Source organism: Eptesicus fuscus, chromosome 14, assembly GCF_027574615.1.
Source record: "Eptesicus fuscus isolate TK198812 chromosome 14, DD_ASM_mEF_20220401, whole genome shotgun sequence".
Lineage (NCBI taxonomy): Eukaryota > Metazoa > Chordata > Mammalia > Chiroptera > Vespertilionidae > Eptesicus > Eptesicus fuscus.
This window is the reverse complement of record NC_072486.1, coordinates 34,452,966-34,478,789: the sequence shown is the minus strand read 5'-3', so window position 1 is coordinate 34,478,789 and position 25,824 is coordinate 34,452,966. Positions and strand designations below refer to the sequence as shown.

The following is a 25,824-nucleotide window of genomic DNA, read 5'->3' as shown; positions in this document are numbered from 1 at the left end:
CAGATTGCTTTCACCTACCAGATTTTGGTGGTTCATGAAGTTCCAGGTGCTGGGAATTTTCCGAATCTGAGAGCATATTGAGGTCCCTAAAAATTAAAACAAAAAAATTAAGGAAGAATTTGAGGAAGCCTGAGACAAAAGGCCCTTTTTCCCAACTACCCTGAATATTTTTTTTTAGTAGGTAAATGAGAAGTGGTTAATGATATAAAGCAATTTCAAAGCATGCTCCCCCTTCTAACCAAATATATATTGGCAATGCTGTTAAAAGTCAGCTGATAAAAATGATTATTTAAGGTGAAATCTTTATGGATTAAATGTAAGTTTATTTTGAAATACCATACACATCCATGAAATCTAAATGGGTTTCGGTTTCCATTTATATGAAGCATGTTTCAATAAAAGTATGAAAGGGGAGAGCTATTGACATTAGTCAGAGACAAAATTATCTGAATTCTTTCTATGCTTTAAACTTTGATTCTGAACACAAGAAATCTATAAAACTTGTATTCTCTTTATTTTCTAATTACAGAAAATCTTGCTGACTGGCAAAGGTTCCACCTTAACAATTTTAAATTAAAAGAGCCATGAATAGCCAAAAAATGGAAACAAAAAGATGGGGAAAAACTCACAGTCTTACACATATTTCTGCTTCCCCACTTTGCTGACTAATGATACTCTGCACTTCTTCATATGTTTTAGAAGTTAAAGGAATTCCATTCCATTCCAAAACTTGCATCCCTAAAAAGACAAATTCAAGTATAACATGAAAAGTGTGTGCTGTTTCTAGTCCAGGTCCATAGGGCATAGAAGACACTGCTTTGCATTTGCAAACCAACTCAGCACACTATTTCAGAGAACATCAGTTCAAAGTTCTCTGGAACCACATGTACTTTGGTTTCATCAACTTACCTGAACACATAAAATGTATCTAATACAACATGCAAAATGCCGTTTTTGGAAATCTATTCAATGCTCTCAAACACATGCATTTTGTTCACACTGCTATAAAGAAAACATTATTGGATGTATACTGCTTAGACCAATTTTGTGTCAGATAAAAAAATAACTGTAACCACCAATGTAATTCTTTCATGGGAAGCAAGCAACTAGAAAAGTGTCAAGTTCCATAGTCTATCGTGGAATGGGAGTGACAGAAGAAAGCCATTAGGATTTTGCTGTGAAGCTCCCCGTAAGAAACTGCTATCCCTTCAATTTGGCTCAGATAAACCGATTTCCACGTTGTGTCTTTTCTTCATTGCCTGCAAGATATTCCTGACTAGAAGCAGCAGAAATGCTAGAGAGAGAGCAACTTCATGTGTGTGTGTATTGCCTGTGCAGTAAGGAGTGCAAGGCCCTGTGCTCAGAAGGTCCTGTGCTTGGTTTAAGGCTTTGCCATTGCCATTTTGAAATTCTTAATAATGTTTGAACAAAGTCCTCTACATTTTCATTTTGCACTGGGTCCTCTAAATTAGGCTGCTGGACTAGTTATCGAAAAAGGCAATTTTCATACAAAAAAAGTAGTACCATATAATATTTCAACATTTTACATTTAATTTCTTTGGTCCATTTAATACGAGCTGTCAAAATAATCCAGGGACAAATATTTGGCACAAATCAGATGGTCCTAATATGTGGCTATGTGAGCTGGATATAAATTAGATAAAACAATCCAAAGTTATAGTGCCTACATATTTATGAAGGCTACCAGCTTTACCTGAGAAAAATGTATGTGTGTCATACTAGGCTATAATTAAATAAAAACAAATACTTGTTGACAAATTACATTTTCAATGTGCTTCACAGATGCCTATGTGAAATTACCTATTGCTCAACATTGAATTCAATGGGAAATGCTAAACATGGCATGATTGGGTCTTTAACATTTTTAATGATTTTGATATACATTGAAAAGCACATTACCAGTTGCAAGCAAGTAAGGGAAATGCTTTTAGTGAAGTGGCAAAAGAAGTCCATAAAAAAGTCCACAATTACACAAACAAAAACGACTTTTCCATAACTTACTCCAAGAAAACTTTATCTTCAGATGGGCCTTAAGTTTATTTCAACAATCCCAGGCTGTTGTACACATAAAATGAGAAAATAACATAAAAGACAGTGGTGACCCCACTAAAGAAAAATTTAGTACTGAAAGAGGAAAAACACACTTTTTTTCTTTTAGAAGTAAGAGTTATTTATGACAGATGATTTTGAATGGAAACAAATTAATGGTGTTGTAATCCAGAAATTGCATTGTCACTTTTCTGCATAGCATATGCTATGAAAAGAAATAGCTGCATAATCTTGATGCTACTTCTGTTGGATTTACCTGTTTATTTTTTACATCTCAAAAAATAACAGTGCAAATTTACAAAAGATAATTATCCAGTGAAATGAAAAATACTTCTAGTCATAAAAATACTGTTTAGAATCAATAACATTGCTGGAAAAAATATACAGAAAAAAGGGTCTTGTCTAGGTATTTATCTGAGATCGTGAACTATATAATATGCTCTGCTAAACTTTTCCATTCACTCAGTTTCCCACCAGAGTTGGTGCAATACGATAGTTCAAAGATTTTTCCAGTTCTTTTATCCTTATTCTTGGTTCCAATGGTGAGTATCAGATAATATAGGGAACGTGACTACTTGAACACAGTCATTTAGTTAACACTTCCTCTTTGCATTGCCACCCCAACTTCCTACAAATCCTATAAAAACCACAATACAATAACCAAGTGAATATACAAATAACTTCTTATCAATTCATAAGATGGTTTTAACAGTTTGCAAATTAAGTATCATGTGACATCAAATAATTTTGAAAAATAGGTTAATTGTAAAATTCTATTGTAAAATGCATGCACAAATTCATTGAAAATTATTATACTACATGGAAATATAGTTCACTAAAATAGTATTTTACCATTTAATTGATATGAATGTAAGCACATTCAAACTTCATATAACTTTTTACTCTGACTTTGAGAAATAATTCCTGGAAGATAGTATACACACAAGTGGTTAAACCTATTACTTAGCATTATGAGCAAGTAATTACATTTTTATAGTATTTAAATTTTATCAACAGTATGTTAGCCAATTGTTCAAGTTTGAGAGTGTTCAGATAATTCTTCAATTATATTCCTATAAAGTACCTATTCTAATAGTTCCTAATAGGAAAACTAAGATAATCTAAATTTTTGCCAAATGTGCAACAGTGATGATAGGACTTGGTGTTCAAAATCTTATATTTAAAAGGTTATCAACATTTAAAATTATAATAATCAGTTAATTTTTGAATTAAAAAAATCAATCAACATAAAAAGATTCTCAAATGTGTTTTCATATTTTATGGGATTACTTAATTTTATATGTTCCTCAAATTGCCAAAAGCTATTATCTTTATAACACAAAATTTCATGTATGCTATTTCTTTATCCATATTTAATATTTGCCATTACTTCAAAAACATCTATATATTAAAATTATTGAATTAACAGTCAAACTTTTATAGGTTATTGTACATCCACTCATATATCACACAAAAGCTCAAGACTTTTATTTATTAATTTCAAATATATTTTTTTCAGTTCCTTGTATGTGGCAGGTGATACACAATTCATCACCTTTGTAATGATCACCATCTTTATGTTGTTATATGCTAATATCTTATGCTGTCAAATAAAGTAATAAAATACATTCCACTAGAAAAAACAGAAATATCTTGGCAATTAGTAAAATAAAGATGATTCATAGGAAATTCAAAGTGTTATAAATATATGAAGAAAAGCCCATATTCATTAGTAATTAGAAAGTACAAATTAAAGCAATAATGACATATTACTTAACTATCATCATTCAAAAAGATCAAAAGCCAGAAAATACCATGTGTGGGATTATGGGACTTGAAGGGAAATTATACTTGCTAGTTGTTTTTTCAGTTTCATCCCCATTCTATGATGTGAAAAGACTATATCAACATGAAAAATAAAACAACTGTTTATTTACAATTTATAAACGTAATTATTTTGATGGAGATGCAGATAAGTGCAACCACTCTGGAGGGCAATGTGGTACAACATTGTTAAATTAAGCACATGTACACCCTATGACGCAGAAATCTTCTTGAGTATCTATTTGTGTGAGGTGGAAGTTTCAGGAGAAATGGACAATGAGAGGGAGAAAATGCTCACAATGTAAACACTCCACAGAATTTGCAGGAAACAGACATAATAGGTGTTGAGATCAAAAGATGAAACCATCTTAAAATCATTTGCCAAGTAAGACAAGTGAGAAACAGGATCTGATCTATAGGGCAATGACATTTATATACATAAAAATAATATTGACACAAGTTAACATTACACATTTTACAAATAAATGCATCACATAAATTATAATAGTTGCTTATGGAGGAAAGAAGGGAATTGGAAAAGAAAATGAGATAACAAAGAAATGAGTTAATAGATGACTGAATAAACAACAAATACACACACACACACACACACACACACACACACACACACACACACACACAGGAGGAGACCTTACATGAACCAATATACTATAAAATGAGAATCTGAAGCAGCTGGGGTAAAAACAAAAAACAAACAATTAATACTTTTTCTCCACTGATATTATTAACCATGACTATAGATTAATATACTAATTTTGGACATACACTCTCAAGAGCCCTTTATAAAATCGCAGCAGCAGCAAAATTTCAGCTGAACTGGTCATTGCCCTGACTTTCTAAATAGTGAGCAAATCTTGCAAATGAGTTTCAGGAGTCCAGTATGTTGTCCACATCTGTTATGCTAATTACTCATTCATTTTCAAGTTATGCAGTGTTAATAGAAGAGAAATATAAACATGGATGGATTTTATTATTATTTTATTTTTTAATATATTTTTTATTGATTCCAGAGAGAAGAGGGAGAGATAGAAACATCAATGATGAAAGAGAATCATTGATCAGCTGCCTCCTGCACACCCCACACTGGGGATCTAGCCTGCAACCCAGGCCTGTGCCCTGACCAGGAATCGAACCGTAACCTCCTGGTTCATAGGTTGATGCTCAACTGCTGAGCCAAACCAGCCTGGCTTTATGATTTTTTAATTACATTTTCTATACTTCACAATTTTAACCTATTATACATTAACATGAAAAAAGGGAAAGAAGGAATGATGGGTAGAAGAAAGGAAAGAATGAAGGGAAAAAAGTATGGAAGGAGGAAATCTTTGGTAAAGAAAAAAATAATATGATAAGACATTTAAAACCTAAATATATATATTGACACAAGTTAACATTATATATATGTGTGTGTGTGTGTGTGTGTGTGTGTGTGTGTGTGTATTATTTTTTCTGAGGGAACTCATTTACAAGTATAAAATCTTAAGGTTGGAAACTATCTGGTTGAATAGTGAATCTTATAATATTGCCATTTTTGTCATTGTCATTATTTATTACTAGAGGCCCAGTGCATGAAATTCATGCAGGGGGGGGGGGAGGGTCCCTCAGCCCGGCCTGCACCCTCTCCAATATGGGACTCTTTAGGGGATGTCACTGCAGGATCGGGCCTAAACCAGCAGTCGGACATCCCTCTCGCAATCCAGGACCACTGGCTCCTAACTGTTCACCTGTCTGCCGGCCTGATCCCCCTAACTGCTCTCCCATGCTGGCCTGATCGCCCTAACTGCTCTCCCTGCTGGCCTGATACCCCTAACTGCTCTCCCCTGTCGGCCTGATCGCCCCTAACCGCCTCTGCCTCGGCCCTACCACTATGGCTTTGTCTGGAAGGATGTCTGGAAGGTTGTCCAGGAGACGTCAGTCTAATTAGCATATTACCCTTTTATTAGTATAGATTGTTATCATTTTTACTCTTGGAACCCATAGTTCAAACAAAACTTAAAGCAGCGCCTCAGTATTCAAAAAGTAAAAAAATGGAGCTACTTTCATTGAAGCAGGTTCCCTGTACCTGCTGTTCTCCTCATTCTCCAGTTCTCACTCTATATGGACACTTAGACATTTGTAGGGAATCCTGTTTCTCCAACCTATCTGAATAAGTTATGAGTTTAAAATAACCTCATAACCTCCATTACCTAGGACACTATCTCTAGAGAGACACTGGGAAGAAAATAATCTGATTTTCATTTTTTTGAAAATGGAGTCTGGATTACTAAAAAGGACTACAATAAATTATTATACTTTGTCTTTTAATCTAATAAAGCTTTTAAATACAACAGTGTGCTATTTATGTGTCTGTTTGTCTGATATTTAGCATTAAAAAATAAAATCTGCCCATCTTTTAATGAGGACTATGTACTATTTTCAAAAGATAAATATTTTATCTATCAGAAATGTGTTTTATGAACCAACGTACTGCTGGTAGTTGACTGTTGATAATTCCTCTTCTCCATAATCAAATTGTGTTCACATTTAGCTTGGATATTTACTAGCTGTTGTGACCTTAGCAAATTGGTTAACCCACCATCCTTGGCTTCCTCAAGAGAGATTATACTTGTTAGATCACTATTTTAGTTTATTTCTACTCTATGATACGGAGAACACTATGACTGTGACAGAATGAAAAATAACTGTTTATAATTGATAAAAATGCAATTTTTGAGTTTATATGAGGAATTGAACAAATATTGTAGAATCCTGAATTTTCCAATTGCTTTTAATTATTTTTCTTATCTACACCTTTTATTTCCATATATACTAAAACTTTCAAGCGTAGGAATCATGTCATCTAATTTTTCTCTTTTTGCATCCCCCACATTTCCTGTCACTGTCCTCGGTGGTAGCTGTTCAGTTTCTTCTGGCTGGTCTTGGTTCCCAGGGCTCCTATGGCATTACCCAGCCTACTTTATCTTCTCTGGGCATTGCTACATTTGTTCCTGGAATGGTTATCTCAAGGGTTGAAACACCCAATCTATAGTTTGAATCTAAATTTGATTTACATTTGCAAGCCATGCTGACAAAGTACCTAGTGCTAATTCTATTTAAACTCAAAGTTGCTTTCAATCTAAAATACCAAAATTTTATTTTATTGAAATATACATTTAAAAATTTTGATAAGTCACAATTTATTCTCTTTTTATTATAAATATGATAATAGAATTAAACTCATTAGATGTTTATAAAAATGTATTTTTATTGATTTCAGAGAAGAAGGGAAAGGGAGAGAAAGCTTGAAACATCAATGATGAGAGAGAATCATTGATTTGCTGTCTCTTGCACACCCTCTACTGGGGATCGTGTCAGCAACCCAGACATGTGCCCTGACCAGTATCAAATCGCAACCTCTTGGTTCATAGGAGGACACTCAACTTCTGGGCCACACCAGCTGGGCTCATTAGACTTTTAAATGTAAATGTTACAAATTTATATTCTTCCAAATTTCAGTACTATTAAATACACATATGTGGAAGATTTGGGATAACTTTCTACTTTTTTCCACTTGGGATAAACTTGGGATTTTATATCCATTTGGGATAACTTTCTATTGTATTCCACTCCAATAAAAAATATACTTTTTTGCTTTAAGCAATGTATATTTTATATTGAGTAGATATATGACCCAAATAAATAAAAATGATTGTTAAGCAAAAGTATATGCTATGATAATATACTCCATTTTCATTCTTGGGCAGACTATTGACAAGAGTTCTTTAGAGAAATACTCTGGCCACTGTGCTCAGTGGTTAGAGTATTGGCCTATGAACTAAAGGGGCTCAGGTTGGATACCTGGTTAAAGGCTCATACCTGGGTTGCAGATTGATCCCTGGCCCCAGTTGGGGCACATGTGGGAGGCAACCAATTAACGTGTCTCTCTCACATCAATGTTTTCTCTCTCTCTCTTTCTCTCTCCCCCTCCCACCAAAATAAATAAATAAATGAAATAAATAACCTTAGGTGAGGACTAACCAAAAAAAAAAAAAAAAAAAGAGTTCTTTCTTTAGGGAAATGTTATAGAGCTTGGGTATATTTTTAAATAGCTCAGAATTGTCTAAGTTAAGTTCTATATTGACTGTCATTAATTTAGGGCAGTGTTCGGCAAACTCATTAGTCAACAGAGCCAAATATCAACAGTACAACGATTGAAATTTCTTTTGAGAGCCGAAAACCGACTTATGCGCATGGGCCACGAAGTTTCAATCGCACTGTACGTGCAAGCCCACACGTGATATTTTGTGGAAGAGCCACACTCAAGGGGCCAAAGAGCCGCATGTGGCTCATGAGCTGCAGTTTGCCGACCACTGATTTAGGGTGTGATTTTGAGCAATTTGTTTTCCATGTTTCTTCTTTCACTCACACTTTTTGTAAAGAACAAGTCATTAAAATCAACAAGGGATGGCTTACATATATAATTCTCAGGTGAAATTAATTTGCATATTTGAAAATTCTCAAGACCCATCCATGTTGTCACAAATGGCAGTATTTGATCTTTTCTTATGGCTGAGTAGTATTCTATAGTATATATGTACTACATCTTCTTTATCCAATCTTCTATAGAAGGACACTTTGGCTGTTTCTATGTCTTGCACACCATGAATAATTATGCTATGCAACATAAGTCAGTCAGAAAAAGCTAAGAACCATTGATTTCACTCATATGCGGGATATAAAACTGAAACTCATAGACACAGACAACAATATGGTGGTTACCAGAGGCAAGAGGGCTGAGGGGGGAGTAAAGGGTAAGTGGGCCAAATACATGGTGACAGAAGATGATTTGACTTTAGGTGGTCAAATCATCTGCAATATACAGATTATGTATAATAGAAATGTACACTTAAACCTATATGATTATTAACCAGTATCACCCAATAAATTCAATAAAAAAGAAAACAAATAAAATCTCACATTTTAAATAGAAAATTATTTAAGATAAATCAAAGACTAAGAATTTTGCTTATCCATACTTCTCTTTTAAGTCTAAGTACATTGAAAATATTTGGAATCAATGACTTTTACACTCATAGATCTAAAATAGGTTTAGCTTTAATAATAAAAAATAATTGTAAAGAAAATCAATTATCACATATCTTGCACTATTAATGGTCAATAATAAAAAGGTCTTCAAAGAAAGAATACATAAATTAAATTATATAATGTTTTAAAAGCACTTCACAACTATTTTATAAACTTGTTATAAATCATGCAAGATCCTTGTAGATGTTCTTCTTTTAGCATTTTATACAATATATTAAAAAAATGAAACATGCGGTAACATGACTTTTTTAACATCACAAAGTTAGTTAATGGTATTACAAGAGATATGAACTCTATCTAACTGTCTCTAAGGCCAAAGCTAGTATCAGTTAATAGGGAAACTCATTCAACCAATTAATATATATCTCAGACCACCTGAATATAAAGTGGTCAAATATGTAAAACATAGCACAATGAACACATATATTATTTATAATCCCATCTAATAAAAGAGAAACATGCAAATTGACTGTACCTCCTCTATGCCCACAAGCCACGCCCACCAGCCAATCAGGAGCAAGTATGCAAATTAACCCAACAAATATGGCAGCAGCCAAAGAGCTGGAGCAAGCAGGAGGCTTGGGCTGCCCCCAGCAATGGAGGAAGCCAAGCTTCCCGCCCGACCTGGCCGGCCCTGGCCTCTGCTCAAGGCTAGAAAGTTTCAATTATAGAAGATAAATAAATCCCAACAAAGATGGGTTTGCCCTGATGGGTGTCCCAGATCAGGGTGGGGGTTCCCTTGGGGCATGGGGTGGCCTGGGAGAGGGGCCTGTGATGGGGTGGCCTGGGTGAGGGGCCCAAGGGAACCCCCACCCTGATCTGGGACACCCATCAGGGCAAACCCATCTTTGTTGGGATTTATTTATCTTCTATAATTGAAACTTTCAATTATAAATCCCAAGGCTACAAAGTTTCAATTATAGAAGATTAATAAATCCCAAGAAAAATGGCAGCAGCCATGGAGCTGGAGAGAGCAGGAGGCTTGGGTTGCCCCCGGCAACGAAGGAAGCCAAGCTTCCTGCCTGCCCTGGCCTCCCCTCAAGGCTACAAAGTTTCAATTATAAAAGATAAATAAATCCCAACAAAAATGGTGGCAGCCATGGAGCTGGAGAGAGCAGGATGCTTGGGTTGCCCCTGGTGATGGAGGAAGCCAAGCTTCCCACCTGCCCTGGCTGGCCCTGGCCTCTGCTCAAGGCTAAAAAGTTTCAATTATAGAAGATAAATAAATCCCAGATACCACGGCCTCTGCTTGGGTCACCAGGGGGCGGGGCTGGCCTGCAAACCACCACAGGCCCCTCACCCAGGCCACTCCATGCCCCAAGGGAACTCCCACCCTGATCTGGGACACCCATCAGGGCAAACCAGCCGGCCCCCACCCATGTACCTGGCCTCTATCCTATCTAATAAAAGAGTAATATGCAGATTGACTGTCACTCCAACACACAAGATGGCTGCCCCTATGTGGTCAAAGATGGCTGTCCCCATTGGACACAAGATGGCCACCACAAGATGGCCAGCAGGTGAGGGCAGTTGGGAGGGACCAGGCCTGCAAGGGAGAGCAGTTGGGGGTGATCAAGCGTGCAGTGGAGGGCAGTTAGGGGTGACCAGGCCAGCAGAAGAGGGAAGTTGGGGGTGACTGGGCCTGCAGGGAAGGGCAGTTGGGAGGGACCCAGGCCTGCAGGAGAGAGCAGTTGAGGGGGACCAGGCCTTCAGGGGAGGGCAGTTGGGGGGGACCAGGCCTGCAGGAGAGGGCAGTTGGGGGTGACCAGGCTGGCAGGGGAGGGCAGTTAGGGGCAATCAGGCTGGCAGGGGAGCAGTTAGGCATCAATCAGGCTGGCAGGGGAGTGGTTAGGGGGTGATCAGGCTGGCAGGCAGAAGTGTTTAGGGGCAATAAGGAAGGCAGGCAGGTGAGTAGTTGGGAGCCAGCAGTCCCAGATTGTGAGAGGGATGTCTGAGATTGGAGAGGGTGCAGGCTGGGCTGAGGGACACACCCCACCCATGCACAAATTTCGTGCACTGGGCCTCTAGTGTCATTTTAATTACAATAAAGATAATTTATAAATTGTATTCATGATCTATATGACAATATTATTTGAAGACTCAGGCTTGCAATAATTGAAGATATTACTGAACAAATATAAAGTTGTTGTGGATAAATCATTTTGTGGTGGGTAAATAACAACAATTAGGAATGAAAAAAAAAAAGCTGATTAGCTTTCTCATCTATTTTCTCTACTCCCAAAAAAAAAGTCAGTATCACATTTCTACATGCATGTTGATGAGAAATTAAGCAGTATCATGCTGGAACACAAAATAATGTAGGAAGAGTTGCTCAAATGATCAGTGTTACAAATGATCAGGGAAATGCAAATCAAAACCACAATGATGTATCATTTCACATCTATTAGGATGATTATTGTCAAAAACACAAAATTTAATAAGTAGTGAGGAGATACAGAAATTGGAACCCTTGTACTCTTGTTTGTTAGAATGCAATATGGTGTAGCCACTATAGAACATAGTATGACGTTTCCTAAAAATTAAAAATAGAAATACCATATGATCAAGCAATTCCATTTTGGGGTATTTATCTCTCCCCAAAATTGAAATCAGGAACTTGAAGAGATAGTAGCACTCCCAGGTTCATTGCAGTGCTATACAAACAGCCAAACTGTGGAAATAACCTGAATACCCACTGACAGATGAATAGACAAAGCAAATGTAGTTTGTGCATACAATGGAATATTATTCAGTTTTTAAAAAGGAGGAAATCTTTTAAATCTTCACATGAATGAACCTTGAAGACACTATGCTAAGTGTAATAATCCAGTCACAGAAGGACAAATACTGCAGGATTCCATTCATATGAGGTATCTAAAATAGTCAAACTCAGAAGCAAAGAATAGAATGGTGGTTGCCAGGGATGTGGAAGGGGGAAATAGTTTTTAATTAATTTGTACAAAATTTCAGTTTTGCGAGACAAATACATTTTAGATAAACAACTTTGTGTCTGTAGGTAACATGGCATTGTACATTTAAAATCTGTAATGATTTGTAGAGCTCATGTTAAGAGCATTAATTAAAATGAAGAAAGAAGAGAAAAGAATGTAGGGTGAATGAAAGGAACAGGAGATAGTTAATTTTAGGGAGGTAATATCCCAAATATGGTGATTGGATGTTGCCAAGGTAGTAGAGAGCAGCATCTGCTTGCTCATAGTGTTTAGGGAAGATGGAATTACCGCAAAGAAAAACTTGTGTGGTGCTATTAAACAAGTTGACACTAGATTCTGTGGCTTTCAACCTAGGCAGAACTACTCTCATTAAAAGCTGGTCACAGTTAAGGGAGCCACCCACTCTCAGGAATTTTGCTGGCTTGGACATTACTCCCTCCGTGGTGTGAATCAATGGACTAGGATCAACCCCCAGTGTCCTAGAATGTTTAAGACCTTCACTGGGAATTTCCCCAGAACTTGTGGGGCAGAAAACAGCAAATTATTCAATTTCTCACCAGTACATGAGAGAGTGATTGGAACTGATTACATTGGAGTTACAGAAAAAAAAAAAAAAAAGTAATGTATTTCTTGTCCTCCAGTATGGCTCTTAAAAATTCATGCTTTTTGAACAGCTAAGGTAAATATGGGAATATAATTAGCCATATTTGTGGTTGAACTTGAGAAATATTATCATGATAGGATTCTGTTTGTAATTAGTATAACCATTAATATAATCTTGTATTCCACTCCAAAATTTTCTGAAAGATTGGAATAGATGTCAAAGTCACTCCTTGGCTATAGATTATGATGTTTAGAATTAGATATGTTATTTGAAACAGACTAAAACATAATGTGCTGAATGAGACAGGAGAATGGGTATGGGTAAATCAGTAAAATTTTATTGATCCCAAGAAAATAATATAACTAAGTTATCTAATGATAGGTATGTAATGTAATCATCTAATCCAAAGTAGATTACAGTTCATAAATTTATAAGCTTTTCTTAGTTTAATTTCCCAATCTATTTTTTTTAAACTACTCAGAATGGCCCTAGCTAGTTTGGCTCAATGGATAGAGCACTGGCCTGCAGACCGAAGGGTCCCAGGTTCCATTCGGTCAAGAGCACATGCTTCAGTTGCAGGCTCCTCCCTGGACTGGGCCCTCGTCGGGGGCGTGCAGGAGGCAACCAGTCGATGTGTTTCTATCACATTGATATTTCTCTCTGTCTTTCCCTCTCTTTTCCACTCTCTCTAAAAATCAATGGAAAAACATCCTCAGGTGAGTCTTAAAAAAATAACAAACACAGAATGAATTTTTCTATTGACTTTCTAATTAAATGACATTAACCGATTAACCTTTTGCACTCAGATGTCGAGTGTGACTTGACACGGTTAGCATTGGTTGCAGGAATCGAGAAAAAAGCAAGCGAGTGCAAAGGGTTAATACCATCAAATCTGAAGAATACCATGAGCAGCTAACAGTAACAGACTAATCCAAAAATGCTCTCATGATTAGAGATTCATAGTTAACTGAATGGGCATAGGAAGCTAGGATAAGTCACACAACTGTGTATGAGAAATGCTTAACTACTGCCACCTCTGCTTTAAGTATCCCTAGTGAATCATTAAGGACTTTACCTTTATGTTCTTAACCTTTTTTGATATTCATGCATTCTGTACTGATCCATTTTTAATGTTATTTAAATGGATCCTATTACTAAGAAAATACATTTTAACCTAAAATATCATCACTTTATACTAGGAAAATTGTTTCCTAATAAATGCAGGAGCTATCTGAACTAATGGCAAAATCATCATCATCATTTCCATTGAGCACATATATAAGGATAATATAAATTCCATTTTATTAGATTATCTGACAGATAAAATATGCAGAACTTTGCCTTGATTATTGAGGTGTAACTTTAAATCATATATAAAATCAGACAAAAATAAATTATATTTCTGAAACAGTTATATAATCTCCCAATCAAAATTTAGGAACAAAAATAAAATTCAAATATACTTATCTATAATATAAGAAAATAAAATATTTATTTTGACAAAGAAGAGGGAATTATTTTTATCATAACCAAAGAGGTTATCACTGGAAATATTACAACTTGGTCAATTGCTATGCATAAAAAGTTAAGTTTTTATATTTTGTTTATTTTTTATTCAAAGATACTATATAATTATTATAGACTAGAGGCCAAATGCATGAAGATTCATGCAAGAATGGGCCTTCCTTCCCCTGGCTGCCGGCACCGCCTTTGCTCTGGCCTGGAGCTGCCTTTCCGCCTTCCCATGCTGCCCAGAGGCCCAGAGCAGCTGGGGCAGTGCGGAATGCCTGCGTCATCACCATGGCGCAGCCCTGCCCCACGCCGCTCTGCGCCTGTGTATGCAAATTAACCCACCATCTTTGTTGGGTTAATTTGCATACTCACTCCTGATTGGCGATTGGCATCATGAAGGTACGGTCAATTTGTATCTTACTCTTTTATTAGTGTAGATGGCTTAAAGAACATCTATTCTCTGCATTTCCTTGCTGAAGGCTCCTTGAATATAAGATATAATCCTATTATTCTATACTAGAGGCCCAGTGCATGAAATTCGTGAATGGGGGTGGTGTCCCTCAGCCCAGCCTGTACCCTCTCTAATTTGGAACCCCTTGAGGGATGTCTGACCACCCTAAACGCATCCCTCTCACAATCCAGGACTGCTGGCTCCCAACTGCTCGCATGCCTCTGCCTGATTGCCCCTAAGCACTTCTGCCTGCTAGCCTGATCACCCCCTAACCACTCCCCTGCCAGCCTGATCGATGCCTAACTGCCCCCCGGCTGGCCCGATTGCCACAAACTGCCCTCCCTTGCTGGCCTGGTCACCCCTAACTGCCCTCCCCTGCCAGTCTGGTTGCCCCTAACTGCCCTCCCCTGCAGGCCTGGTTGCCCCCAACTGCCCTCCCCTGCTGGCCTGGTCACCCCTAACTGCCCTCCCCTGCTGGCCTGGTCACCCCCAACTGCCCACCTCTGCTGACCTGGTCATGCCTAACTGCCCTCCCCTGAAGACCTGGGTCCCTCCCAACTGTCCTCCACTGCAGGCCTGGTCCCCCACAACTGCCCTCCCCTGCTGGTCTGGTCCCCCCCAACTGCCCTTCCTTGCTGGCTTGGTCTCCCCCAACTGCCCTCCTCTGCTGGCCTGGTCACCCCTAACTGCCCACAACTGCCCTCCCCTGCAGGCCATCTTGTGGCGGCCACCTTGTGTCCACATGGGGGCAGCCATCTTTGACTACATGGGGGCTTTTGTGTCTTAGAGTGACAGTCAATTTGCATATCACTCTTTATTAGATAGGATAATTTCTAGGATACACTTGTACAGAATAAATGTTTTCTGAATAGTTACTGAATAAATGTGGTTTTTCAAAATACATTTTTTAATAATTATAGAGTGGGAAGAAGAGGGAGAGAGAGATAGAAACATCACTGATGAGAGAGAATCATTGATCCTGCATGCCCAACACTGGGGATAGAGCCTGCAACCCAGACATATGTCCTGACCAGGAATTGAGCCATGACCTCTTGGTTCATAGGTTGATGTTCAACCACTGAGCAACACTAGCCAGGCTACTGAATAAATGTTTTGATCCATTTGCAGTCTTTATTATTTCTAGTATTCATAATAATCTTACATCTACTCCACATCAATCTATCACTCCTATCTGCCTTTCCAGTATGTTGTTACTGCACATCAGCAGTTTCTTGTAATTCTGCTGTAAGAACCTCAATGTCTTTTTCCAATAAGAAATGACAGCTAATACAGGGATGAAATCAAGTTGTGTAAGGCCTGAAGCTTAAGCAATTGTAAAAACATCTAAAATTATGGACATAATATTAGATACAAGTGAATATTCATTAAAAGGACAAAAGAAAACACAAAAAATTACAAATCTTAAAAATCTGATTAGCACCACAAACATCACATATTTCTTAGAAGCTTCCTGTAAGGAGACAGTACAATTGATGGAGAAGACCTGAGACTTAAGCTTTATTAGTGTCATAATTTATCCATTCTGGTCTTTCTTCTTCTTTTTATTAATCCCATCTAATTAACCTCAAATTCTTAACTCCAGTCATTGAATTTCCATCATATAACAAACCCAGCTCATCGTGCCTCACGTACCATTCTCTCACCTCCCCCTTCTAAACCTTAACTGTATGTTTCTTCTCAAGGCTTAATCTTTTCCCCACAACTTTCATCAGTGAAGTGGCTCCTAAGTATACATTATGGAAGGGTCTTGTGGAGGATCACTCACATTTCACACTGAAGACCCAATGAGTTCCTGTGACTTTTCAAAAGTCACACACCAAACGAACTGATGAGAAAGATTGGTCCAGACACTGGGGGCCAGACATCTGGCACCTATGCCATGATTCTGTTCACTGATATATTTTCAGTGACTAATAGACCATGGAAATTACATAAACAGATATTCAATTGTATGCATGTCCACAGGTTTTAATCAGAGCATGATATTTACTGATTAATATATTGTTAAGAAAAAGAAATTTAGAAACATTTATTTATTTATTTATGAAAGGGAAGCATCCATGGAGCGTCCCACCCCCTGCCCTGCTGCCCTGCTGGCTCTGACTCCTACAAGGGCTGAAACGGACCTTTCTCCAGAGGCCTCCGACACTTACTAAGGAATCCCTGAGGTGGTCCTTTGGAGGAAACCTAGGGAGAGGCTGCGAGAGCCTACGCAGCACTGAGGTCGGGTCTGAGACCCTAGAACCATTTTTAAAGATTAGTCAAAACTATAGTTTTACAGTGAGGAGGTCATATAGTTATACGATAAATGGCTTAATCACTTCAGGCATTTTCATCTATTTTTAATTTATTTATGTCTGATATTTTAAATGATATGCCATTATAGCAGATACCTCTGGTATTTCAAGATTCCCTTACAGAAAGCCTAAAATTTATACGATTAATAGTCACCTATGAAACTATCTCCCCTCAACAAAAATAGCTCCTATAGCTATGTTAGTGCTGTATACTTAACAAAGCACACACAATACACCAGCATCTTTCACACTCACTGTTAACCCTGCGAGACAGGTGAGATAGGTTGAAACCTCTTAATTGTACAGATGACACAAAAGGAGTCTCAGACACATAAGTAACTTGCCTAAAGTCATGAAAATGGCATTGATTCAGAGTCTTCCGATTCTAAGTTTAGAGTTGTTTCCATGATAAATAACCTATGTGCCTGTAGTTCAGAATGCAGACATGGCCATGGTCAGTTATCCAACCATGTACAGATATGGGGGACACAGAATTCAAGCTTAGCATAGCAAATGTTCTCACCATCAAAGACCTCCAAAGTGAAAGAAGCACAGTCTTTTCACCACTTACATGAAACACCATGGTAAACACTATATTACATGTTTCTGAAACATTATTTCTAATTCTGATAACAACTTTGCAAAGACTATTATTATCCCAATTTCCTAAGGAGAACACCAAGATACCAAAAGTTAAACAAGTTATCCAGACATTAAGTGCCAGAGCTGAATTTAAATCTTGATATTGATATACCAGACTTTAAAAATACTTTCTATATATATCAGAGATGCTATAGCATTGGCAGTTGGAGATTTGGTATGGATATCAGAGTGTTCAGCATCCTTGCTTCAAAAATAACCATTCCACATTCACCCACAAACAAAATGAAGCTTGTTCTATGGCTTATTGATTAGAAAAATCCAGAAATTTAAGTACAAAAGCAGTATCACTAGAATATACATGAATATTTCAAGTTATGTCACCCTTGTTGATAAAAACAATAAAATGAAAGTTTGGAGTATTACACCTACCAAAAATGCGTAAATCAGCTCAATTATTCTGTTTTCTTTCTGATCTTATCAGAAATATTATAACTCAAACATACCTTTCTTCTGATAAATTTCAAAATAAATCTTTGTCTTGGCAATATAGCTAATCATTAATATCCTGACAAAGTAAGCATGATCACTGCATCCTAAAAATAATATATCACAACCTATAAGTCCAGGTACTCAAATTTTATATTTTCTCCCCAGAAGATAGTTAACCTAAATATTTATTAGAAAACCTTTGTATTAACATAAAGTATGCTCTTGTGTCACGTGTACCTAACACACCAACTTGCGGGAATTGTGAGAAATCTCATGCTAATTACCAATCCGTACCTGGTTATCCCCCTGGAACAAGAACAAGGAAGCTCACTCATCTGTGTGGTGTGTTTCTTGATCGCCAACCTTGATCTCTGCCATGCCATCTGTAACATATGCCAAAAAAGCATAAGCAGAAATAGAGACTTTCTTGCCTAGGAACATTCTCCCTTAAGTTACACAGCAGTGTGTCTTCTAGTAATACTCCTGGAATTAGCTCTTCTACTGTAGACTTCTTCATGACAGGGAGTTCCAGAGGCCAACTTCTAAAGTCAAAATGACCACTTTAAAGACAGCTAACCTCACCTTCATTCCAACACGGATTCTCAACCATAAATCCAACCATGATTTCTTGCCCAAAACCATGTCAACTTCATCTTTAATAAGAGCTAGCTAGCTGGACCAATATCACCTACATTGAAACAACAAATTTAAACATATCCATGAGGTAGAATTAATAATACAGGCACATTTCCTCATAGAACAGCATATGGACAAACAAAGATGAACTCATTTCTTTATATCCCTAATGGCCTGTGAGAACCTAACTTTCCATATAAGTCTGGCTAAATCCATAAGCAAACATTAGTTATCACTGGTTTTTAACTCTTTGCTCTCCTCTGTTCCCACTGATTCATTAAGAAGGTTCTTGAAACTACATTCAGATCCCAACACTACATTCCTATCTTAGCGCCAAACAGCTTTCCAAAAATTTTCCAAACAAATTTGATTTATTTACCAATACTACCAATAATATAAATATGTTATCTTCACAGTACTTTATTAAAGTAACTTCCAGTTGGACAACCTATCAATATAAACAAATAATTGTTTTTGGTTCATTGGCTAAAAGATATTTAGTTCTTATACATTTATTGTTATAAAAATTTTTGAATTTTAAAAGTATCATGCCCCATCCAAGTACTAACCAGGCCCGACTCTGCTTAGCTTTGATCTGCCTGTATGCATTGCTAAAGGGCAAATGTGTATTCAAGTAAATAAATAGCGGACCAGGCCAGAAGTTCGTGTGTCTCTTCAAGAAAGAGTCTCCACCTGGCCCTCAATGCCTTCTAAATTAAAAAAAAAAAAGAAAAAAAAAAGTATCATGCCCATATAATATTTCACAATTATGATATCACTAGAGGCCTGTTGCATGAAGAAATCCATGCAATAGGCCTTCCTTCCCTTGGCTTCCAGCACAGTTTTCCTCTGGCACCTGGGACCCAGGCCTTCGCTCTGGCCGGAGTCTGCCTTCTTCGTCTTTCCTGCAGACTCCGGCCAGAGTCTGTGGCCTTCATCTTTGCTGTGGCCAGAGTGCCGCTCCTGTAGATCCCTTCCCTCCATGCCTGGAACAGCTGGGCGGCTGCCATCTTTGGCCTTCTAATTTAAATATCCCCCCCTGATTGGCTGGTGGGAGTAGTGGAGTGATAGTCAATTTGCATGTTTCTCTTTTATTAGTGTAGATGATACACAATACCAGGAAAACACAATTTAGAGAATAAATTCACGAAATCCAGTAATTAAATAAAAATTAGTCAAAGAAATACACATAAATGATTAGATTTGGCCCATTATATTTCCTAAACAAAATTTTATTTAATTTATATTTTCTACTTTGCCTTTTCTAGAGATATGTTATAAGTTGTAAAATGATAATTATTACATTTAACAATTGCTATGTGTTTGTTTTTTTAATGTTCTAACTTTATTGTATTGATTCAGAATGCAATGATTACATCTTTAGGTTGAACAAAGGTCCAGCATTATGAACCCACTGAAAACTCAAATAGACATGACTCAATATAAAACCTTTATTTTCCAAATTAATCTATATCTTCAATATAATCATCATCAAACTTCAACAGAGATTTTCATGAAAATTGACAAGCTGATTCTGGAATGCACATGCAAGATCAAAGGTCAATAATTGTCTCAAAGTGAATTTTAAAAAACAGTATTATGGTAAAGTCACCTACTATCTGTCAAAACTTAATATAAAGATAGAATTAAAACAGTGTGACAATGATATAAGGATAGACAAACAGACCAGCAGGCTAGAACAAAGAACTCATAAGTATTTTAAAGACTTTAGGGCAAGAAGATCTTCTTAAGTGATATAGAATATTTATAAACTGTAATAGAAACAAAATGAAAAGTTTGACTTCTGTAAAACAAAACAAAATCAGGAAGTAAATATACAAGCCACATACTGGAAGAAGGTGTTTACAGCCTACATACTTGACGAAGGATTATGTTCACTATATATAAAGATTCCCTAAATTCAATTTAAAATACATAAATAATCATTTGTAAAAGTCCATTTATAAAAAAATAGGCAAAAGAAACAGCAAATCACAGCTGAGAGAACACAAGAGGTAACAAGAGTAATAAAATAGTATCATACTCAACATTACTGAAGGTAAGGGAAGTGAAATGACAATAGTATACCATGGCACATTATCTTAAAAAAAGCAAATGTAGAGAAAGAGGAACAGAGATGTAGAGAAACAAGAACACTAATTTACTACTGATGAATGTAAAAATACATAATATACCACTTTGGGGAGCAATTTGGAAACACCAACTATTGTTGAAGAAACCACACAACATTTCCTACATCACCTAATAAGATAGTCATTATAACTCAGAAATGTAACTTGTTTATACAAGAAATCCTGAATATGTGAACAAGGAGACTACTTTGAAAATTAATTATAGCATTGTTTGAGTAGCATATAGAAAAAAATCCTCATATATAACCAAAGTAAGCAGAGAATGTTTAAATTAAACAGTAGTTGAGATATGCAATAATATAATTCTGCCCTTAGCTAAAATAAATGAACTAGAGCTACATACACCACTTGGATAAATCTCATAAATGTTATGTAACTAAAAAAGTGGCTAGATATTTGTATAAAATTTCATAAGTAAAAAATGAATAAACAAAATTTCATAAACAAACAAAATGAATGCTTATGTAGCTTATGAATACATACATAAAATTATAAAGAAAAGTAAGAGAATTAAGTCTGGTGGTTTATTCTGGGGCACAAAGAGAGGTTTGGGAGAGGTGAAGTGATTACAGGAGACTTCAGAATCAATTTATAGGTACTTATCTTTTCTAAAAATATGAAAAAATACAGCAAAATATTAAGACACTATAGTAAGCTGGGTACATAGCTGTTTGCCATATTATTCTCTCCAATTTCTTTTTTTTTTGTACACTCGACATTTGTAATGTAAAGTACAAGTCAGCAGTTGATTAGGTGTTAAATTTCATACATCAAACCACAAATTCCATGAAGCTCCCTCAGCCCCACTCAAGGAGATGAAAAGTGTGATTAAGCTGTGTGAATCTTATAAGGCAATTTTCCTGACTGGGAGGGGCTCAGACTAAAGAAAATCACATCCACTTTTAATGAATTAGTAAGCATCAAATCCTAACTTTCTTGGTTACCATGTAATGAAGAAATCAATCTCTGAGTTGTTTCAGTAAAAACTACAAGACTGAGAGCAAAATACACTCACCATTTAAGTGCAAATGAACCAGAAACAGATGGATGTAATTCCACACAAATAAAGCTTTCTACCACATCTCATATCCTGTGGGGGCCTCTGGAAATTCTTATTCCAATGGCGCCCCAAGAACCCCACTCCCACTAGCAACAGAGAAAGGCCATCCCACACAATTCTCCGATAACACTACCTTGAGTTGAAATTGAGATTCTATTTATTTATTTATTATTTATTTATCTTTATTATTGAAAGTATTATATAGGTCCCCCTTTTCCCCTCATCGACCCCCTCCAATCCCAGGCCCTCACCATCCCACTGTCTGCGTCCATGGGGAAACTGAGATTTTAATTTCTAATTTAAAATTCCTGTGTTTTGTACCCCTCACTCTTTCTCAACCACCCAGCAAACACAATGATGGGGAGATTCTGGGCTAGAGAACTGCCAGAGAAAAACCCCCTTCTTACTCTTTGCACTGCACAGGGAAGTGGTGCTGCATTTTCCAGTGTGGAGGGGTTTTTCTCTATTAGTAACAATCCAAATTCCTATCCCCATTCCCGATATCTGAATTTAAATTCAAAGCAAAAAAAAAAAAAAGACAGAAAAAATTTTATATAAATTAATGAGCAGTTAATCTAAAAGTTTTAAGAACCTGTATCCAGAGGAAACAGCTTCCATTTTATACATCTTTTTTGAAAAATAATCAAAAGTTATTACCAAATATCAATGCTGTCTTAAGTGTGCATGGCTCTTTACGAATTCTAGAGTGTGACTCCGTGTATCATTTTATTTGCTTCACATGACCCTATGAGGAATGACATCTTAATAAGCACCCAATTCTTGTAAGCGAAAAGGAATTCTTTATCACTCCTTTCTATGTATATTGCTTGAAATCTTGTTTTATTAGGCACTACGGTAGGAAATTGAATATGCAGAACAAAAGATTTCAGCATTAAGGGTTACAACAGAGATATGCACAATGTGGTATGGAGCACCAGGAAGAACTGAGCCAGGTCTTTGTCAGATAAAAAGTAAAGTCTGTGCTTGTCATGAGATGACAATTGTATTATGGACTCCCCAAATTTGGAGATGGTTGGAACTTTGATCTGAGAAAAATGGGAGTACACACAGGGTAATATGAATTAATGAACATGGGATTTTTAAAGCATGTCATAAATTCAAAACTTCCTAAAATTGTAATGATATTCAGTAAGTTTCACCAGAGAAAGAGTCTAGAGAAAAGTAAGTTTATTACAGAGGAAGAATATAATTTTTTGAGGCCATTATCTAAAGTGTTTAGTATACTGAATTTGTTTTGATAGTATAATACAAATAAGGTTTATAATGATTTGTCTCAGGAATTAAAATGGAAGTGGCAAGTTGTAAATACACATTCAAAGTCCAAATGTTTGAGTGTGCTTTTCAATGCTCAAATTAGTTCCAAGTGACAATATTAAAAGCCCAAAATGAAAAGATTTCAGATACCATTTAAATCCCCAATGTTGAACATTTCACAGCATGGACACTATTAGTCTAAAATAGTTAAAATTTTAATCTTAAAGCAAAAAGCAAGGAATGGCACTTTAGAACTTAATTAGAGTTGTAGTTTAATTCTCCAGATCTTTTGTCTTCATTTTCTCAATAGAAAATAACTGATTCTATCCATTAAAAGGAAAAATGATAGGTGGGAAAAGATCCTTCTTTGTCCAGTATTTGACTAAGAATGTTTACTAAATGTTCCTGGAAAATAAAATTTAAGATATTGGAAGATAGGATCCCCCCAGGACCTGACTGCCTGAGTTCCTTCAGAAAATCATTGCAGATTGTAATAATTTAAAAGATTGGTTCAGGAAATTTTGATTAATGAAACACTCTTGGTTTGTCTTTTTTTATTTTAGGGGATGACATACAAATTAATATTAGGAATGGTGGTTTTTTTTTTTTAATCTGAAAGATTGGTTTTATTTTTAGGGATGTTTTAAAACTAATTTCTTGAATGTAGCTTAATTTGTTGAGTGGAGTAATAATTATTGCTAATTCTCAGTATTCTGAAACACAAAATTCTCCTAAATTATTTAACAAGACAGACAGCCTTGTTCAGAAAGATTTTTTAAAAAGAGGTTGAATAAAAATTTCCTTTCAAAAAATAACCAGAGGAGTGACTCAGAAAGTATACTTGGTATTTTTTTTTTTCTTATCCATTTAATGTTAGTTACATAAGGAGAGTACTTTCAGAATAGCATTTTGCTTATGAACATCAGAAAACCTACATGATTGGTCAGTATGCTTTAAATCCAGAGGATAAAAAGGTAGAGGAAATTGGAAAATACTCTTGCTGTCCAAAAATTAACAGAGTCTATGCAATTTAGTACTGCAAGAGTATTAACATGTCAGAACATAAGGAGTTTGTAAAGCCTATTATAGGAGAAATGACCAGACTTAGAAAAAACAGTGGACTCCAACTATTTCTGACCAACAGCTTCATAGTTTTGAGGAGAAAAATGTAGTCTATGAATTCTATAGTCACCCAATTGTCAGTCATGTATTAAATCAGCTGGAAGAAAATATTGAATCATAAAGGCTCAATCTATATACTTTTGTATTCATAAAAGCAGAAAGATATATTCAGAAGAGATCAAATCAGCCCCCATGTCTGCCTGGTATTCATTATATAGATGGAGAAATTAAGTCACAAAAACACAAACATCTATCTATTCATATATATAATTTTTTCTTAGAAAAGAATGAACTCCATACTGTGGAAATTTACCCATTTTTATTACCTTCAATAAATAAATTTTAAAAAATCAACAGTCATGAAAAGTATTTGAAAAAATTTTAAAAATCCATTGATAAAAATTGGTATTATTATAGAAATTCCTCACATCAGGCATAAAAATCAGAGTTGTGCCTCAACCAATCTACTACTTTAAAATTTTGTAATACTCTCTCTATTAGGGTTTTGAGGCTGAGGACTCTAAAGATATCATGTATAAATGAAACACATAATTATGGACAAAACATAAATTATATATATATATAAACAACTATATATAAGAATATCTACATATATAAATACACACATAATAGTTTATATATATAAACAAGAGAGTATACTGGTCTAAACCCAGTGAATGCTTATGGATAGACATTTGGCCTGATGGCCTTCTAGCAGCCTGGTGGCACAGAACACATGGATGGAAGAAAGTAAATGATTTATTATATGTCAAAGTTACTCCTCAAAATATTTCATGTTTCAAAGTCAGGCTCTATTTTTGTCAGTAAAAATAATATTATAAACTTAATAGAAAAACTACCTATGTTCTAAGAATGAAGCAAAGCTAGAAATTATCAATAAAAAATTATGCCTGTGGGTTATGCAAGAACTGGACTCTAATCAGTGGCAGGCACACTTCAATTTTCTCTCTTGAATAAGTTTGTATTGTATCTCATTTTAATTTAAATCTATGAACCTAAATGGCCACATAAGCTACCAAGTACAAGGAACATTACTTCATCACAGTATGCTTTGTTGAAATTGTTTAAAATAATCTCAATTTGTAGCACTTGCCCATTTCCGGCATGTAAGTACAAAGAAGGGTAATTTTATCTTGAAGTCATTCTCATATCTCTTTCAAATTATATCATGCACAGTCATTGCTGCAAATTCTATTTTAAAATAAAATAGCATATTCATTTCTTCTGGTATATGCTATATGAGAGCAATCATATCACTACCATCCTTAAACATGAGTCTCAGTTCCTGTATCTTAACTAGCAACACCAAAAGAGTAGCATTGGGTATGACAGGATGACAGTCAGAGACAATTCGTACAGACCAAGTGATTTGCTCATAATTATTTTATCTTGATTCATACAGTCTAGTCCATTTAACTATCTGGCTAACTCTTCTAACTTTCTTCGCTTTATGAATACCATTAGAATGCTACATATTTGATGATATCCTGGTATACTGGCATTCTAACAACCAACTAGCAAACAAAGAAACAAATGACACTGAATGTGAAGTTGGGAAGAGATGTGCAGACTCTTTCCAGCAGAACACTGTGGTGAATAAATATTTCCTCAAATATGTGTTTATTCTAA

At 36.0% G+C, this 25,824-nt stretch overlaps 1 protein-coding gene across 1 annotated transcript in view; it reads right to left on the bottom strand.

Moving 5' to 3' along the window:
- PCLO (piccolo presynaptic cytomatrix protein) overlaps nucleotides 1-25,824 on the bottom strand; it is a 289,574-nt gene that overhangs the window by 75,422 nt on the left and 188,328 nt on the right. Inside the window, exons 12-13 of the mRNA XM_054726345.1 lie at nucleotides 630-738; nucleotides 19-86 (exon numbers count right to left, since the gene is read on the bottom strand). Coding sequence (XP_054582320.1) covers nucleotides 19-86; nucleotides 630-738 — 177 coding nt within the window. The remainder of the gene's footprint in view (nucleotides 1-18; nucleotides 87-629; nucleotides 739-25,824) is intronic.